Here is a 20,847-nt window from a genome sequence, read left to right as displayed (position 1 = left end):
ACGCGGCACACAGATCTGAAAGCGACTAAATCGAAAGAAAAAAAAGAGTGAAAATTGTGGAGGGAACAAAACTTTATGCATGCTGTGGACTTTGGGCTCAAATTTGTTTTTGCCTTGCCAAACACGAAATTGTGCAGCTGCCCGAGAGTCAAAAATCTGTAGCGACCAGCTCGAGAGCTATCTCTCTGTGTCATACCCACAGGAGCTCTCTCACACACACACACACACATACACACACCGAGTGGCAGGCCCCCCATTGAACGTTTACTCATTAAAATGCAAAATGTTCGCGCATTGCGCCGCTGTTGATGCTGGTTGGGTTTGCTGCTGCTGTGCATTTGGTGGTTACAACAACAACAGCAGCAGGCACAAAAAGTGTGCAAGAGGGCACACACACACACATGCACACAATCAGCTAGTGTTTGGGTCGTTGGGACTGGTGGCTCTTTAATGACAACATGCCAAATGGCCATTGGGTGTAAATTGCTGCGGTTTCAGCTTTATTGAATGGAAAGTGCGTGTCAGCTGGTTGACATAGCAGCAGTAGAAACAACAACAACAACAACAAACAATAGCACTTTACATTGCTTAATGCGTAATGGAAAACATTTAAATTGCGAATATTTACTTTTTATTTGAGCAATTTTCCCACGCACGCACACGCACATACATATTAATATTTAGTTAATGGCAGCGCTGTTAGCCTCATGGGCGTGGCCCTAGCCAGATAATGCTTTGCTCTTTAGTATGCCGCACATGCGAGACACAAATCAGCAGCAGCAGCGCCAACAGCTTCCCTCTCACTCTCCCCCTCAGCAAATTTTCTATAGCATACTTTGCTGCGCCGCCTTTATGCTGGCACACTAAATGAAGTGAGAGGCTTGCACAAGAATTATTAGATTTTATATTTATTAAACAAATTATAGCTTGGTTTAGCCTAGCAGCAGCCCATTAAAATACATATCAAATGCGACCTAAAACTATAATCAGTTTACTGAACGCTAAAGGCGCTGAGGGCCTCGGGACAAGCTAATGAAATGGAAGAAGATTGATTTATGATACAAGAAAATTGCAAATTGCACTTGATTTATATAAGCAATGGATATATGTGTGTATGTATGTATGTATTTAAACAAGACATAGAGTTGATTGCTGAGCAGATTAAATTGATTACAGCTGATAGGCTTCTAGGCAAGAGTTGTTCATGCCCAAAGGGATTTATCAATACACGTGCTCAAGCATTGCGAATTCATAAATGAATTATATTCGATAATAGTTTACAAGAATTTAATTCACTTCGAATGCAATGCAGTAAATTTCAAATATTCTCTTTATCAGAAACTTTTACAGCTGAATGCACTTTCGATGACATTTGCCCGAATGGGAATTTATGAACTTGAACTAAAGCAGGTGGGACAGATGGAACTTAAAGCAACGTCGCTTAAGCAGCAGTTTCTTTTTTTTTTTTACAGTCATCAATCTGGCTGAGCAGAGGAAGCAGAAATGTAGAGAAACTAATGTGCCGTGGCAATATGCCATGCCCGAGGCCTTAATGACTGACGAGGCCAGAGACTCACCTGCCATTGGTCTGATTGGTATGCAGCTTGGCCGCCGGCTGTTCCTGTCTGCTGCCGGCTCGGCAAAATTGCAATCAAGTCAGAGCCAGAGTAAAAGTGAGCGCAGCACACAATCGCCATCAAACTCAATCAGGCTTCGTGCCTGATGGCAGGATAACAGCCGTAGCTGTAGCTGTAGCCATAGCCATAGCCACAGCCACAGCCACAGCCACAGCCACAGCCACAGCCACAGCCATATAGCCAGATAAAGCAGCCGAGCTGAGCTGGAACTCATGGCTAAACCACCTTTCCGCCAGCGTCAAGAAAATTTCATTAATTTTCGCTTAATGTCTGCCATGTGCGCCATTTCCCTAGCTGCCATTGCGGGCGGTACGGATGGTTTCGGTTAGGTGGGTGGTTGGTTGGTTGGTTGGTTGGCTGCACGGCAGCTTGAAAGCTATTGCCGTCCATTGCATGCAAACGTTGCCCAAGGTGTTGGCCGAAGCATTGAAATTAAGTCTTTATTAGACGGGATTTTTCACATTTTTTATAGCTGCAAACAAAATAAAATAAAATAAGTGAAAAAAAAAGAAGTTAAATAAAGCGTTAACGATGAAATTATTAGCTTGATTTCTTCTTGGCCACACTTGATTTGCAGTTGATATTGCTGAAATATAATGAAGCTTCTAGGGAAAAATGTTAATTGGATACTTGAATTGCAATTTTTGTAGAAGTAGGCTGATACTATATGATATATGATATATAACTATAATAAATTGAAATTAATATGACAATGAAATTTGCCATTTTTTTATGTTTTTAGTCTATTTTATAGTTGATTCTTTTCATATTGTTTATTATAATAAACTTACGAAATTTGTTGAATTTATGTACAATATATGTATTTATTTATTTTATATGGGATACTTTATTATTAAACAATTTACTGCATACCAAAGTGTTGTGCTTGGCATTTTTTTTAATTTAAGAGTATTTATATATTTCAAATGACTAATTATTAATGTGAAACATTCAATATCTCCGCGAATCTTAGTTGAGAAATATTCAATTGAAATAATAAAATTTCAATAAAATTTCTTTAAAAGTTTAGAGTTAAATCAGATACTAAAAATATATAAAAAATATATCAAATATAATATAATAAATTTAATAATAAACTATAAATAAATAATACAACAATATAAAACATATAATATATATTCATATATTAATAAAAATAATAGTACATAAATTATAATATAATATACAAAATAATAATAATAGTAATCATAGACTATAAATTAATAGTACTTCCATATAAAATATACTATATATGTATATTTGTATTAGTTTGTCTTCTCACGTATATATGTGAACTATTTGCTTATGCAGTCTATTCGTCATTCAAAGCTCAAAATAATTTATTTTTATATACACGTATTCAGTTATTTATATATAATATATGTACACATATACTGTCTGCAGCATATACCTTAGTTTTCTTGTTGCTTCTTCTTGCGCTTTCTTCAACTTTTGAATGTGAAGCACCTCTTACTGTTTATTCAAACTTTTCTCGAATCATCGCTCATGGCCATTTAACTTTAGCAAATTACTTGAGCTATACATACTTATATACTTTATATATAGTTTGAGTCTTTAAATTTGTTTCTGAAGTATTAAGCCACTTATTGATAGTGCATATATCACAATAAACACTCTGAATAGCTATATATGCTATAAATTTTATCAAATTTCTGCACTGCTAAGCCTGAAGCCCTTTCAGCAGTTTATTCAATTGCTGCTCAAACCAAGTATCTGAAGCCTTAGACGTAAATTAGCTGTTGAAGTGATATACATACATATATGAAAAACCTTTACAGGCAAATGATTTGTGATTTAAAACTATGAAATAAATGCTTCAGCAAGATTATTTAATACTTTTAAATATGTTTGCTTCCAAATGTAAATTTAAGAAATATATTTAAAATATTTAAGTGTATATTTTGTACATGCATATTCCTCAGCAGTTAATTGATATTGCCAGCTTTAAGAAGCATTTTTCGCAACTAAATTGAACATATTTTTCACATTCCTTGCTCCGTGCGTGGCCTGCAATTGCTCTGCAGCATTCAAGGCGGCGGGCAGCAGCTCGACCCCATTTGATGGCGCTGGCAGGGGAAGTTCCGTGCGTAAATTTTAATTGACTCTGCGCTTGGCTGGGCAGCTGAGAGTTCTTCTGCGTTCTTTGCGCAACGTTAATTAATTTATGAATGCTGGTTATTTTTTCCTTTTTGTTAGTATTATTATTTTTTGCGTTCGCTGGGAAATTGGCAATTAAATGGACTGTCGTTAGCCAACAGGGGAGCGCTAGGCTAGAATTATGGCCAGCTTATGCTTGATGGCTGGCCAAAGGAGCTGTTAAGCTACTCGGCCAAGGCGAGAGAATGCCGTTGCGCTTTAAATTGCTAGCTTTATTTGTCAGCAGACGAAGGAAGCATCGACAGATAGAGAGCGGGAGATAGGCAATAGGCCGAGAGAGAGAGAGAGAGAGAGAGAGAGAGGGAGGGAGAGAGGGAGAGAAATGTGACACCTACTAAAGTAAAAGTCTTAATGGCAACAGAAGCCGCGGCAGCATCCGTAACGGCAGCAGCCATAACATTATCTTTATCTGCAACTGCCAATTTGTTGGCACGACAGCCGGCGAGGCGTGGCAGATAAGAGAGGCGGAGCGACAGAGAGACAGACGCAGCACAAGCCAGGCTAAACGAACGATGACAACAACTGTAGCCCAGTCGCAAAATCAGTGTCTCTAGCACACACACACACACACACACACACACACACACATAGATAGGCACACCTCGTTTTTGCGCCTGGGCTGTCGCATAATTTTGCATTCAAAAGCAACGGCAGCCAACACACAGAGTACCAGTTATTTCCCTCTCCCTTCCTCTCACTCTCTCTCGCTCCTACCAACTGTCCAACTAAACACGTTGCTACCTTTGCCAGGTGTTAACTCATTTGCGTAGCTCTGAAGTGACTCAATAAACGGCAACTCAAACTGAGGACTGCACGCTGGGTGCAAGCCAACAGCTACTACAGAAATACACTTAGCGTAAAATTGATATACAACCTTGTGTATATATACACAATGCATAAGAGCGTAATATATACTATACTGTATATAAATTGAATTCAAATTCTCGCTATATAGTATCCATATGTTATACAGTATATATTATCTATTATCTATATTCTAAAATAAAATAATAAATAAATAAAAAACAAAACTTTCGTTAAATTTTGCAAAAAAAAGTAAATAAATAAACAAATAATAATAACAAATTAATATAAAATAAATTAAAATACCTAATCATAATTAAATAATATATTTCACTCTTGGGCCAACAACATTCATAAAGGCTCAAACTTTTTCTCGCAGTGCATGGCCATATACATTTATAAATGGCCTGTAATATATATCCATATATACATTCGAGTCGTATATGAGCCTGTGAGTTAGGTTACAGCAACATTCCATATAAAAATAGTGTGTGGAGCTGAATCGATGCTTGGCAGGAAGCTGCAGATTTGCGATGACAAATTTTGTAGGAGACTATCAAATGTTTTCATTAGTTGCGACAGCAGCTGCCAAGCAGTTATTAAGTTTCAATCAGATAAAATCAGATATTGTAGTGCAAACAAATTTAAGTTTGATTGAAGAACTAAATTAGCAATAGAAAAAAATGACAGAGAGTTTATATAGAAGCTATATTAGAATGATGTTTTGAATGGTGAATTTTTCTTTGAGTTCAGCTGAAATCTAACTAGATTTTGTCTGAATATAATATATTTATATTATGTATATATTTTATATTCATAAATAAATCTGTTACAAAATTACAGGTAAAATTTCAATCGAATCAACAGATCCTAGCTTAGGACAACTTTAAATAAAAACAACTCTTTCTCTTTTAGCCATTTGTATTCCCTTCGAATCACTCTCTCCATTCTCTATTATATACATATTCCTTTTTCCTTCTTCTCGTATTTGCACTCATTTACCACTTGCTTATTGCTTTTCTTTATCCCGCTATAGAAACTGCTTGCCTAAAAGTAGCTAGAACATTCGCCCCTCGCTTCATCAATAAATTTAATATTTGACTTTAGCTTTGGCTACTTCTCTGGGCAAATACAATAGCTTTTGTTGGCAGCTTCATTAAATGCACGCCCACAAGGCCCATCAAAAATAATATATATATGTATATACCTCAATATACAGAGAAAAGAAATACCCATCAACCCCATAACGCAAATATTACTCGAGTCGTAAAAACCAAAAGCGGGTTACCTATAGCATTATCTGCCTCTTGTTCGGTTTGGTTTGGTTCTCTGCATCACGTATTTATCGAGGGCATAAAACGAACCCGCAAGGAACAGAAAAACAGAAATTCATTTGTTTGACTCTCACTCACTTGCTCACTTGCTCTCCCTCTCTCTGTCTCTGTCTCTCTTCCTGTCTGACCAGAAACGCAATCGGAGTGCCAAAGTCAAGTAAATTTCAACTTGACTGCATTTTAATCAAGCTGAGAGCAAGAGCAAGAGCAAGAAGTGATTCGCATTTAGAATCACCCCATATTATGTCTTACCTTCTGCAGTCGGGTTCGCCCTGAAGTAGCCACAAAATGAGTTGCAGCCATAAAGTATTTCCAATCCATCCCCCCTCCTAAAAAAAAAGTTAAGTTGCGGAAAAGTGACAATCAAATGATTCTACAGTAAATTATTATTGCTACAGCAGCAATTTTTTACTTCTTTCTTATTTGGCTGCGGTGGTTGGCACAATAAATCGAGAGTGGCAAAAGGAAATGTTTAGAACTACAATCAATGAATTGTGGGTGCTTCGCCAAAAGCTTTAAAAAGTTCAGCAAATATGCGACTATGTTAGTGATTTTTAAAGTTATAAAAAATCAAGTATTTTTTTTTTTTTTTTAACTTCAAATGACTTAAACGTTGATTAAAAAGCTTCTGAAGAATTTGGTTAAATAAATAGGATAATTAATAAGGTAAAACGGAACAAATTCCATCTGGCTATTACCTGTAAAAAAAAAAAAAAAAAAAAAAAAAAAACAAAAAAAAAAAAAAAAAAAAAAAAATATATATATATATATATATATATATATATATATATATATATATATTTTCAAAGTTTCAAGTTTCGCATATTTTTACCAATTCTAAAAAGCTTTGAGTGAGATTTACAAAAACTCTTTAGATTAAAAAAAAAGTCTTTAATGAACTATCTCCGACCACTCATAGTCACGATGCTTTTGCTTTCCCATGAGCTGCAACTTATTGTAATAATCACGCTTTCAGCTAGTGTCATTTGCGCACTTGCAACTAGTGTCACAGGCAAAATAACTAGAAACCGCAAAGCTTATCAAGAAATTACCGCATGCATTAAGTGACAAGTCGCACGCGAGGCGTTGCCAGACTCTTAAGAAGTCAAAACCATGCAGTGGCTGCAAATTTTAATGCTACGCTTATCACTGCCAAGGGATGGCTTTCATAGCCATTCAGCCATTGTCATCATAAGCCATAAGCCAAGCAGCCAAGGGGATGCTGTTGCAGTGGCTGCTGCTTAGGGGTTAGCAACACGAGTCACCGAAATGCAACCCGGAAAGGCGCCAGTCATTGTCTGGCATTTGCTTTGCACTTCAGCGGCATTTGAGACAACAATGCGAGCGAGAGAAGCAGAAGAAGGCGAAACCAAGGAAGAAGAAGAAAACAAAACACTAAAAGCCCTGATATAGCCAGAATGCGCCGTAAAACACGAGGCTCAAAGTTGCCAGTGTTAAAAACAACGGAAATCTGGATTTGGTGTTGATAGTGTTTTTCTTTCACTCACTCTCTCTCTCTCTCTCTCTCTCTCTCTCTCTCTCTCTCTCTCTCTTACACACTTTTGCATACCCTGTAGATAATCAATATTAAAGATGGTCTTAAAAAATGGGATAAATGCGAGTAATATTTGTTGAAAGTATATTAATAATAATTTTTTATTTTTTATTTTTGTTTGAGGCTTCACAGCTTTAGAAGAATTAAAATAAAAATTTGAAAAAAATAATAATAAATAAATAAATGTGTTGTCAACCAGCTATCAATAAATATTAAATTAATTCAATAGCTCAATTGATTTGAAGCTCATAGATTGAAAACTATAAACACATAATTAACTTTTAAAAATGTTATATAAATTTGTATATTGAACTACATCACAACAGGATTTATTTGGGGTCCAAGGATTTATTAATTAATAAGCTGTATAAAACTTAATGAATTTAAATATATTATTATATTTATATTGATTGAGCGATATTTATCGATTATTGATTAAAGGTTGAAATAATTTCCTATAGAAAGGTTTTCGGAAAAAGAATTCAATAATTAATTCCTTATAAATATATGTGAGAATATAGATCAGAATAGTTTATACATATACATATTTATATGCCTTAAGTTTATTTATCGATAAATATCAATTTGCCAGGATTCAAGCATAATCTCTGTTTATAATGTCACTTGATTTCATCCTTTTGATTTAATATATTGTAGGTTGCTCTATATGTATATCAGTTAAATATTTTTGTTATTATATTGTTATCAGAATTTTTATTATATTTATATTTATTTACATTAATATATTTATTGCTATATTATAGGTTCATTGAACCTTTATAATTTCTATAAGGTATCTCCGCATTCCTCACTCTCAATCTGGCAGCTCTATCTCAATTTTTTTGCCGATCTCTGCATTGGGTTACAAACAAAAGAAAGCCCAAAGCCAGGGCGACAAGCTCGTGGGCAGAAGAAGTGAAAAGCAGAACAAAGCTGCTTATTGTTTTAATGGTTTAAGCTGAAGCCAGCCATGGCGAACTGTCGACTTATTCTACTGCTGCTGCTACGGCTGCCACTTCGGCAGCTTCTTGTTTTTTCATGCTGCAAAGTGCTAAGCATAAGATGATGCAGAGCTGTTGATGCTGAGGTCCTCCACGGCCCTCCATCGAGCCGTGCTGTCGTGCTGAGGGTGGCTGCAGCAGCGACGACAACTCACACTTGCCACGGCACTTGCCTCGCATGCGTCTGCCTTGGCTCGAGTGTGCAGCACCCGCTCAGCTTCAAGTTCCTCTTCTGCTTCTTCATTCTTTTTTTTCCAATTTTTTTTTTATACTTTATATCATACTTCATGCATGTACAGAGCTCGCTCTTTATGTGCGACTGTCGCCTTTGGCGAAACGGAACTTCTGTGTGGCGCAGCTCTCGCAGAGTTGGCTGTGTGTGTGTGTGTGAGGGGGATAGAATGTCAATGGGCGGGGTACTTTTGGGCTGTCTCTGTATGTGTGTGGGTGCCTGGGTGGTCTACGGTCCTTGGAATCTCTGTCTTCAAATTGATGCGCATAAAAATTGAATTTGTTAGCAAAATTGACAACTGAAACTTGTGTACGTCAGTGTGCGTGTGTGAGTGTGTTTGTATTACGTGCTCCGCGTGCAACGTAAGCAAAATTTATTTATGCTCTACGTTTTAGAAATTTATTTTAATAGTCTCGTAATGTGATGTCATCTGACGCCCAAGCCGTGTGTGTATTTAGCTGCTGATAGTTGGCAGCGTGCGAGCGAGACGCAACCAATTTAGAAAGAAAAGGCAACTAATAGACCCACATAAATCAGTTAGCATCGCTGCAAGACCAATCTAAATGAATTCATTCTTAAATTGAGCCATGAAATGATGTTGCCTGAGAGGCTGAGATTGAAGTTGAGTAGATATTCAGCTAAGTTTTCTGTATGATCACACATAATGAGAAAGCGAGAATTTTCGTGAAATTTTATTCACAATATTTGTTCATATTAAGCCAACACAATTTGAGTGAACTGTCGTCTACTATGACAAATAGACGACGAGTGTTGTCGAAGCACGCGCATCTGTAATAATTGAACGAACTAAGAGCAAAAGCTTGGCACGAGCAAGAAATTGTGAGAATTAATACGAGAGTAAGGGATAGATTGGAATGGAACGAATGTCCGAAATCTCTTTATAAAAATAAGTCTCTTATAAAGCTTACGTAGCGCTGGTTGCTTGACCCAACAAATATATTAAAAATTATTCATTCTTTTTCTTAGGCTATAATATAAATTAGAAAAAGATAATGAGTTTATTAACGTTTGGATTTCCAAATGATTTTTTAAGAATATTAATTTTGCTGAAGAGTCTGTTGAAGCCTTTAAAAATGATTCTCTAAGAATATTGATTTTACTGGACATTTTCTTTACATCGAAACTTATTTTACAGACAAAATGGGCTTAAGGAAACTTGAGGAAATTTTATTTTGCTCAAAAACAAACAATATAATATTATTAATATTATTTTTTAAATTGATGTACAATTTGTTAAAACATTTTTTTTTTTTAAATTCAAATTAAAGTGTTTATTAAAAATGATATTAATTTAATAATCTAAAGAGCTATATTTATTTTAGAGAAATATTCAAAAATATTGAATATAAAAGTTAAATTAATATAATAATAATTAAATGAATCTTGATCTTACTTTTGACTATCTTGTCTGTTACTCCTCTTCCTCTCTTAGCGGCATAATATTATCAATAGCATATGTAAGCTCGAGTCTCTGCTCCATTATGAGTTTATTATCAAGCATAGTAAAAAAGGAAATAATTCGCATTTCAAAGTTCAAAGTTAAATAAACCCGCAGATTGACAGCATTTCCGCAAGACAATGTTTTCCCTCTATATTTTTCTTTGATAGAAAATTACATTTCTAGCCCTAATTCGCCTTGTGGCCAGCAACCTTTGGCACAGCTGTTGGCAATATGAGTTGATTGTTTATAAGCCCGTTCCATTTCGAACGGAAACAGCTCGATTACAATTTCTATTACTTGTTTCCAACGAGAAAATCAAATGATAAATGCGACTGCGGCAGCCAGTTTTTGGGGCTGGCATAAAAGCCAGGACGAAAAATCTTTGAGCCATTTTTTTTATTTTTTATTCGCAAATACAATGTAGACGGCTCTAGCCAGAGTTACATCTGCTCCATCCATACTCTTTAGCAATTTCTCGTTACGTCTGCTGCCTGTTTCCATTGTGTTGCATTGTCGCCACGGATATCCGCCATGTTGGCTGCTGCTGCTGATGCTGCTGCTTTGTGGCACGTTCCACTGCACAATAACCACAACAGCAGCAACAACAACGTCGTACAACTTTCATTTATGTATTTCGTGTTATTTAAATTTCCAACTTTACCTGCCCGCAGAATAAGCCATAGAAAAGCTTTGGCACTGTTAGCCAAAGCTGGCAAATAGCGAAAACTTGGCTCAAATGCAGCCGAGTGGCAGTTGCCAAGGGTGAGCCTAGACCACCTCCCCCTTCCCCTTCCCACGCCAGTCAAGCAGACAATGTAGCAATCTGTTGAGCATATATATATATATATATATATATATATATATATTATATATATATTACCTTTTTTGGCAGCTGCATTTCCTTTGCTGCTTAACGCCTTTCGTTCTTTTGCCCTGTTTTGAAGCACGATATTTGCTTACCAAACAGATAAAAAACGGTAAAATAAAAAAAAACGAAGCCTGCTTTTGGGGGGAATTTGAAGGGCGCACTTCTTTACCTGTTTACAATTCACTTTGCTGCACTTGAGAAATTACACATGCTTCGCTTTAGCCTCGCCCCCTTGTACCTTCTGCCCGCCTTCCCTATTCTTGTTTTTTTTTTTGCCCCTTACTTTTATTACGCTCGAATTTCATGCTGTGTGCGAGCACCGCGGGCAGAGGAGGCGAGTAAATCGTCTGTCTTATTTGTCTACCACTACATGCTACACTCTATACACACACACACACACATGGATACAGCAACCCACACACTCACACACACACATACTCTTTTAATAAGCGTCAGCATTAGGGTTCCCTTTTTGGCCCTTTGCTGTGCTGCTTTGTTGTTGGCTTTTGTTGCTGTTGTTGCTTTTGCTGTTGTTGTTGTTGTTGTTGTTTGCGCTAACCAACAGCAGCGACAACAACATGATTGGTATTTTCCGCTGCAGACATTTTGCATAGGTGGCCATGCCCAGACCCAGACTCCCACACGTTATTTCTTTTTTATTTTATTCCTTTTTTTGCTTTCTTTCTCTCTTTTAATTCCAGCAGGCGGCTCTTTTATTGATTTTATGTGTTTTTTCCTTCAAGCTTGCTTTTACTGCCATTTTTCAGGCAAATTTCAGGCTATGTAAAAACAAAAGTTTATATGCCCAATTTTTAGTCAAGTTGAGATGCTTTCGGGGGAACAAGCTAGCAACTTCAATAAGGAGTGTACCTTGACTTGTTTATTCTGTATTAAATTGTATTAAATTTTCATATTTCTATTATGTACTTGAATTTCCTCAGCGATATGATTTCAAGAACTTATATGTTTTTGTTTGAAAAACTATTTATTATTAATGCCTTCAACATTAATAATAAACCATTTCTTGTTCGATATTCTAATCTTTCAAAGGCTAAACTAAAGTCTGTCTTTAGTATTTTTTTTTCAATTGGCCTTAGACTACGGCTCAGGTAACTTATCAACGTAGAATTAAAAAAGGCAATTCGGCCCTCATATACGAGTAGCTATTCCCAGAAATAGGGTTCACATTTAGAGCAGAGACATCCCAAATTGAACCTTAGCAAACGAAGCCAAGACGTCCATTTGAATAATGTGCTATTGCATAGCTAATGGCATGTCATTATCTTCAAAGTGCTCTAAAGCAACTACACTGTGCAACAAATTATTTTGTACGCCATTGCAATTTGCTTTAATGGTCAGTGTGTAAAGGTAAATCAAATATTTAATATTATAAATGACAGTTTACTCTAGATAATGAAAGCCAGCGAGTCGCCAAGGCGAAACTGAAACTGAAGTATTATAGATAATTTTATATATATATGTATTTAGAATAATTTAAGAAAATAATATGTATATCGATTAGTTTTAAAACTATATAAATGTTTTGAAAAATTCTTTTAAAAAATATTAAATTATTTTGAGAAATTCTCACAAAAATTCCTCTTTAAATTTATACAAAATTAAAGCAGTTCTCTACCATTTCAAATTCCTCAGTCCTTTCTAGCTATGCTCGAAGCATGACAAATAATTAGCTTTGAGGCACAACAATTGCAATTTGCAGTTGGCAACATTGTGCCTTGGACTGATTTTCCGGCTCATTGCATTTGCATTTGGCTTAAGTGAAATTCGAGCGCTTTAAATTACACGCGCCGACGACGAAAGGCTGTCCCCCATTTCAAGTCCTCCCCGCATCACCACCCACCCTCTTTCCCTCGGCCACTGCCTTTCTCTCGATTCTATTTTCTCCGTAACTAAACCAACTATCCATTAGTTGTAATAACAATGGCAGCACAGCCCCAGCACAGGCAAAGTAAACTTTTAGTGCTAGCCACAACACAGTGCGAGCGAAAAGTATGCACACACATGCATATGCAAAAGTGCTCCTGCACCAATAGACAAACAAAACAAAAGAAAGAAAAAAAAAAAAAATAACAAAAGTGGCCCAAAAAATATACTAAAATTTCGTTCTCTCTTGTTTTCTCCGTCTTTCGTTGGCAGCTGGCATCAAGTACACGGACAACCAGCGTGTGATTATACTGGTGAAGGATGTCAATGACGAGCCGCCCTACTTCATCAATCGGCCACTGCCCATGCAGGCGGTAGTGCAGCTAAATGCACCGCCCAATACGCCAGTCTTTACGCTGCAGGCACGCGATCCGGATACGGATCACAACATACATTACTTCATAGTGCGCGATCGCACCGGCGGACGCTTCGAGGTGGACGAACGATCGGGCGTGGTGCGCACACGGGGCACAGATCTCTTCCAGCTGGACATGGAGTATGTGCTGTACGTGAAGGCCGAGGATCAGAATGGCAAAGTCGACGATCGACGATTCCAGAGCACGCCCGAGGAGCGACTCTCGATCGTGGGCGGCAAGCGAGCGCCGCAGTTCTATATGCCCGGCTATGAGGCCGAGATACCAGAGAACCAGAAAAAGGACTCCGAGTAAGTTGCTAAAGCGAAACTGTGAAATATATGCAAATGCAGACCTACGGGCTGCCAATAAAAGTTAGGCGAACTGGAGCATGACAATGTGAGCTAGATGGAGGCACGAGATGGCTCATTGAAATTCCAATAGCTGGCAAACAACTGTCAAAGGGCAGTCGAGCGAGTGACAGACAGCCAGGCCCGGAGCCGTGCTCGGGTCCGGACCTCTCCTGCTCCAATGTTCACATACTTATGCATAGACACTGCGCGGCATTAGTATAGGAATTTTGATTTTGATTATATTTTTATATTTTACTGTTCTTTTTTTATCAATTAAATTAAATTCTGTTTCATATTAAAAGTATTTTTCTAATTTTGGAAAAAGAAAACTGTACCAAAAAAAAAAAAAAAATGGCTTTTAAAAATTAGGTTATCGCACTCAAATTTAATAGTGAATATATTTATTTATTTACTAATTTTTTTAAAAGGTGCTAAAACTTGACTTTGTTTTATATTAACATATAAAAGTAAATATTTATATATATATATAAAAAAAAAAAAAAAAAAAAAAATGGTTCTTAAAAGTTTGGTTTGGGCACTCAAATTAAAATGTAAATATCTCATTTAATTTTGTTGAATAAATTAAAACTTGACTCTGTTTCATATTTTGTAATCAAAAAAAAAAAAAAAAAAAAAAAAAAAAAAAAAAAAAAAAACAAAAAAAAATTTAAAAATAATAATTAAGATATAAAAATATAAATAAAAATTATATTTGCGCACTCAAATTTAATAATGAATATCTCACAAAATTTGGCAACTGAAGTTACTAATAAACATAACAAAAATTAAAAGACTACCTCATGATGATGAGTTTAGAACATGAACTGATGACGCGCAGTGCAATATATGCATGCATTTTACATATGACAACCGCAAACTCCATTCGCTAACTGTCACATCCACACGCGCCTTTGTGGTTTCTCTCTCACCCTCTTACTCTCTCTCTCTCTCTCACACTCTCCGCTTGTCTTTTTGCAGCATCATTTCGGTTAAGGCCAAGTCCTTTGCGGACAGAGAGATACGGTATACGCTGAAGGCGCAGGGCCAGGGCGCTGGCACCTTTAACATTGGACCCTCATCGGGCATTGTCAAGCTGGCCAAGGAACTGGACTTTGAGGACCTGCGACAGCCGCATGTCTATACGCTGATTGTGACAGCCACCGAGGACTCGGGCGGCTTCTCCACATCCGTCGAGGTAAACATAACCATCACAATTCACGTCTCGACATGAATTTAATTTGCAAATCCTTCAACTGCAGCTAACCATACGTGTGACCGACGTCAACGACAATGCGCCCAAGTTCGAGCTGCCCGACTATCAGGCGCACAATGTCGACGAGGATATACCGCTGGGCACCAGCATACTGCGCGTGAAGGCCATGGACGCGGACTCGGGCGCCAATGCGGAAATCGAATACCTCGTCTCGGATGATCATTTCGCTGTCGACTCGAATGGCATCATTGTGAACAACAAGCAGTTGGATGCGGACAACAACAATGCCTACTACGAGTTCATAGTCACGGCCAAGGACAAGGGCGAGCCGGCCAAGTCGGGCACAGCCACCGTGCGCGTCTACACCAAGAACAAGAACGACGAAGAGCCCAAGTTTTCGCAACAAGTTTATACGCCCAATGTGGACGAGAATGCGGGTCCGAATACTTTGGTCACCACTGTCGTGGCCTCCGACAAGGATGGCGACAATGTGCGCTTCGGTTTTGTCGGCGGTGGCACTTCATCCGGCCAGTTTGTCATCGAAGACATTACGGGCGTGATACGACTCCATAATAAAGCCATCTCCCTCGATCGCGATAAGTATGAGCTAAATGTTACGGCCATGGACGATGGCAGCTGTTGCGTCAACGGCGATCAGACCATACACACCTCCACGGCCGTTGTGGTTGTCTTCATCACGGACGTGAACGATAATAAGCCCGTGTTCAAAGACTGCGGCACCTACTATCCCAAAGTGGAGGAGGGGGCGCCCAATGGCAGTCCAGTTATCAAGGTTGTGGCTACAGATGAGGATAAGGGCGTCAATGGACAGGTAAGAAGGGAAAAGGGATGAGAAAAAATCACTTTACATAGCTGATTGTCGAGTGTATAGCTATGATCGATAAAACTCTAGCCATACAAATAATCGATTATTATCGATTTCTAAATTTTTTTTATAAATTTGTTTGATAGACAATATTACAATAATGGCATAGTCATGACTGATAGGATAAATACTTTAAATAATCGATTATCCATTCCCAAGTCCAATCAAAAATATCTTTATATACACTTTTTCAATTGCGTAAAAGAAAACCGCCTTTAAATATTATAGCTATTTCTAATATTCCTCATACATATATTTCAACACGATAATCGACCTTCATCGATTACTAAAATATGCTATTAAGAGTTCCCTTCGATAAACATATGTTGATGAACTATGGAACAAAATTTTAGAATTATTGTAAATTAACGACTATAAGCCAAAGTTTGATTTATTTTAAAGATATACAGATATAGTCAATAATTTGATAGATTTTGATCGATAACATAAGAGTTTGTTCGATAAATTATTTTTGAGGGAAGAAAAACTGCAGCAGCTTCAAGTACATAAAGCAAATAGTAGAATTCATAATTCAGAACAAATAATTCAAACAAAATAAGTATTTTAGATTCATATATTTACCTACTTTGCTTCAAGGGACTAGTCAATCCTTATCACAGTCCTACATACAGATCTCCGAGTTTATTATAGGTGCCCGCTCATAATTATGGGTACGTGATTTGTGGGCCACTCACCGCAAGCAGTTTATGGTAAATTATATTAATCGCGCGATAGATTTCGTGTCGAGATTCGGGCCGAGTGGCCACGCTCAAGTTCAATGCACTCAGCGCGATGTAGAGGCAGCGTGTTGCATGTCGTGTCGTGTCGCGGCGCCTGCACTACACTCCCATAATCAGAGCTGTGTCAATCATTAAGCAATTTTGCATGTTCTTGTCGCCCGGCAGGTTAAATACTCGATAGTGCAGCAACCGAATCAGAAGGGCACCAAATTCACCGTCGACGAGGAGACGGGCGAAGTCTCTACCAACAAGGTGTTCGATCGTGAGGGAGACGATGGCAAGTTCGTCTCGGTGACAGTGAAGGCCACCGATCAGGGCGATCCCAGCCTGGAGGGCGTCTGCTCGTTCACAGTGGAGATAACCGATGTGAACGATAATCCGCCGCTGTTCGATCGACAGGTGAGTTGATATAGAGAATTCATTGCATATGGGAAATTGATTGGAAATTCTTTGCTACGCTTGCAGAAATATGTGGAGAATGTGAAGCAGGATGCCAGCATTGGCACGAACATCTTGCGTGTCTCCGCCTCCGATGAAGATGCTGACAACAATGGCGCCATTGTCTACAGCCTCAGTGCACCCTTCAATCCCAACGATCTGGAATATTTCGATATACAAGCCGAGTCCGGTTGGATAGTGCTCAAGAAGCCGCTTGACGTAAGTGTTTGATTTCCCATCCACATATATATAGACTCTATTATATTTATTAGAGTCTTTTATGTTTGCGAACCCAACTAACCAAGTTTTATGATTTACATATAAAAAAAAAAAAAAAACAATATGAAAAGTTCTTTAAAAATAAAAACAAACTTTTTTATTTCCCTTACTAACAATTGAAAGCTGAGCGCTTAGCGCCGCCAGAGTCAGAGACAAGAGCAATAACCAAAGAGCAGAAATTTTAATTATTCAGTTCTCATTATGATTTCCAATGCACCTTTCTTTTGTTTAAGAGACTTTGTGCAAAGCTCTGCCCCTGCCCCCTTGCCGGCTATCAATTGCAAAGTTTTTTTCCACTCTCTTGATAGCCACAAATTCGAATTCGATGTGCGAAGCAGTGCAAGTTTTTTTGTCACATTCGAACAAAAACTAAAAATGAAAACAAGAAAAAAAAAGTACAAAAAAATTTAAGTTATATATAAGCAAATGCCATATATAAAGATATATATATTTAACATATATATGCGCTTTACTTTTCAACTTTTTAGTTAGTTTTCTATTGATTTTTCAACTTTTTTTGTTTAGTTTATAGTGCGTAATTGGCTCAATCTAAAATCTAAGCAAAAATGCCAAGCGAATTGATTTTTAACATTTTTTGAAACAAATCAAACAAGTACACTAAAAAAAAAAAAAATAAAGAGGAATAAGGGTATGCCAATAAGTACACTGGGTGAATTTAGTCAAGCAAATGGAGAAATGTGTATAAAAAAAAAGCTTTTAACTGCCAGCTGCTGCTTTTATTTATTTTTGTGGTGTTAGGTGCCTAAGACTTAAGCCAATGTAAAAAGAACAACAAAAGAAAAGAGGGTACATTTAAATACGTAATAAGGGTAGTCCCTACCAAACGATCACGCCTATTTTTGAGCATCGTTGTGCAATTTTTGATGGCTAAAAAATAAACAAGAACCAAAATCATAAAACTACAAACACTTTTTAACAAATTGTAGCTTGATTTTTATTGAAAAATATATATAAACAAATATATACATATATTTTTTTTTATTTTTTTTTATTTTTGCTAACCCTAAAATAATCCCACACTAAAACCCATCCCAAAAGCAACATAAACAAAAGCGAATTAGATCAAACGGTTTTTTGTCGAGACTATGCGATTTTTTGAAGGTCTCTAGAAAACAGCTCTCCAATACATATATGTATCTTCTTTTTAATTTTGATTTTAGCCAAAAGAAAAAAAAAAACAAACATTTTTCATATCATTCAACTGAAAGTGACGCATTTTTGCATGCCCATGTTAAATGCCCGTCAATATTTCAATAATTTTTTGTAATATACCAAAATTTATATAAATCCATCGACTAGGCAACGTTTCTACATATATAAATATGTATATGTATATATTTAATTTAACTGCACCTTTTACAATATATGATTTACATTGATTTGAATTTTTTTTGTTTACAACGAGTTCAGTTCATTGAGGCGAGTTAATGTTTTCTGTTTCTTTTTAATTTTCCAATTTACATATGAAATGATGTTATCGATAACTAATCGAAACTATTCAATAGGGCTGTTATCCTGTAAGTAATCGACATACGTTATTTGTGAAGTGTCTGTTATAATCTTTGCTGTTATACTGTGCTAACCCAGCAATAGATTCGATTTCGCTCACCAAATCGTAAGCTAACCTCAATTAGAAACTAATGTTCTGTGAGGACTTTCACAGAAGACTCCAATAGTTCATGTTGTATATAATCATAACATATATCTATATCTGGATTTTTAGCTAGCAACGCTAAAGGACTGTAAACATTTACTAAACATTCAAATCTGTCTAGTCCTGCTGTTAGCAACATTCAATCAACATGAAACTTAACAGAAAACAAAACACTTCATCAGTTTCTCTCGATCGAAGCAAGCGATAGTCTCGTCAAAATATGCAAAATAAATAAACCACATTAGTATCCCGTGATCCCATAAATAAAATCTAAAAATATGTTTATCTGCAAAATAATGCTAACCAAATGAAGAACCCATCCCATCCTTGCTTAATCCTTTCAAAATAAAAAAAAAAAAGCTTTTATTATAATGATTCCCAAATATTTACTTATTTACTTAACAATTTTCATTTGATTTATGTTTGACATATTAACTAATTATAATGAAAAATTAAATTTGAATTCAACATAACAACGATGCCATATAAAATACGTAATCGTAACGTAACACGCACACTAACTACGTCTAACCCAATACACGAACCATATACGAACTAAACTAACACACAATGCCGGCTAACATTTGTGGCTAACACATTTCGCTGTTAACAACTACTGTGAAAACTTCTATGAAAACAACACTCATTCGAATCGCTCCATCAACAGCGCGATCGTTATCGTCTACGAGTGCGCGCCTCCGATCGCGGGGATCCGCCCTCATATGCCGACGTTGATGTTGAGTTAGATGTCGTCGATCGTAATAATAAGCCACCCATTTGGGATAAGAGCATTTATGGGCCAATCCATATACGTGAGAATGTCACTGTGGGTACGGTTGTAACATCGGTTAAGGCAAGGTTTGTATAGCCAACTACACTACACACTAAACAACTGCATACACTCTACACTACTACCATAACATAATGAAGCCGAGTTGAAGTTGCTAACAAACAACAAAGCCTAACAGCTGTTAGCTTAACATACTTAGTCATTATTTTATCCATATATGTAACAGCATTTTTAGCTAACATAGGCTTAAGCTTCCGAGTTTGAGCTCGTTTCAACGAGTTGCATTTACGTTCACGTTTGGATTGTGTCTTTGCTAACAAGCTTACTCAACGAAACGTAATGTACGCTCGCTTAACGAAGCTTTGCTCACTTAACGAATTACCATAGCTGTAAGCTTTTCCAGTACAAGTATTTTTAACATACGGTCTCTAATCGTTTACCATCTCTCTCGTCTAACATTTAACATTTTGAACTTAACCAATTTTTACGATAAAACTTTTTGTGGCCTATCGTAAAAGCTCAACCATTTTTGCCAACCATCAACAGTGTCGAAATCCGTTAAAAATCTGAATACAAGAATACAAGCAAAACCTCAAAGTCAACGAAAATCAAATTCAAATGCTGTTGTTGGTGCTCGTTTGGAGAGCAAACGTATTTTTGTTTTGTTTGTTTGTTCCCATGTCCGTCCTACGCAGACGGCGGTTGTCGGGTACTTTTGCATTTTGCTGCAACGCTCACCCACCTAACCCAATACCCATTGGAATTGCTTACCCAATAAATACTCTCGACTTCTTTCCCCCACCTCTCTCGCTGTGTCTCTCTCTCTCTCTCTCGCTCAGTAAACAACAAACCCACACATGGTTAAAAGTACTGCTTGTAATAACTGTTAACTGAAGGAATTTGGTGTTGGTTTCAATTGGGGAAAATTCGGTAAAATGGGAATTTAATCAAAAATAAAACAACAAGAAAAATTATTGTATTTTATACAAGGTTACAGTTTAGTTTGAGGCTGTAGGAAACAACAAGGTAATTACAAAATAAGAAAACAAATGCTTTATATATATATTCCACAAAGTGTTCAAAAATGTTAAAAAACAATAGTCGA

General features: G+C 36.8%; 1 protein-coding gene across 9 annotated transcripts in view; it reads left to right on the top strand.

Moving 5' to 3' along the window:
* LOC26528540 (neural-cadherin) overlaps window positions 1-20,847 on the top strand; it is a 159,691-nt gene that overhangs the window by 41,490 nt on the left and 97,354 nt on the right. For 5 of the 9 annotated variants that reach the window (XM_032729206.2, XM_032729210.2, XM_015165706.3 and 2 more), the window contains 5 exons: window positions 13,229-13,679; window positions 14,700-14,916; window positions 14,981-15,766; window positions 16,726-16,959; window positions 17,026-17,217. In XM_032729206.2, the coding sequence (XP_032585097.2) occupies window positions 13,229-13,679; window positions 14,700-14,916; window positions 14,981-15,766; window positions 16,726-16,959; window positions 17,026-17,217 (1,880 nt within the window). Of the gene's footprint in view, window positions 1-13,228; window positions 13,680-14,699; window positions 14,917-14,980; window positions 15,767-16,725; window positions 16,960-17,025; window positions 17,218-19,619; window positions 19,811-20,847 lie in introns of all 9 variants that reach the window. The other 4 variants (XM_032729209.2, XM_032729211.2, XM_002003439.4 and 1 more) reach the window with 1 other exon arrangement.

Source organism: Drosophila mojavensis, unplaced genomic scaffold, assembly GCF_018153725.1.
Source record: "Drosophila mojavensis isolate 15081-1352.22 unplaced genomic scaffold, ASM1815372v1 contig_36, whole genome shotgun sequence".
Taxonomy (NCBI): Eukaryota; Metazoa; Arthropoda; class Insecta; order Diptera; family Drosophilidae; genus Drosophila; species Drosophila mojavensis.
This window is presented reverse-complemented; position numbering and strand designations above follow the sequence as displayed.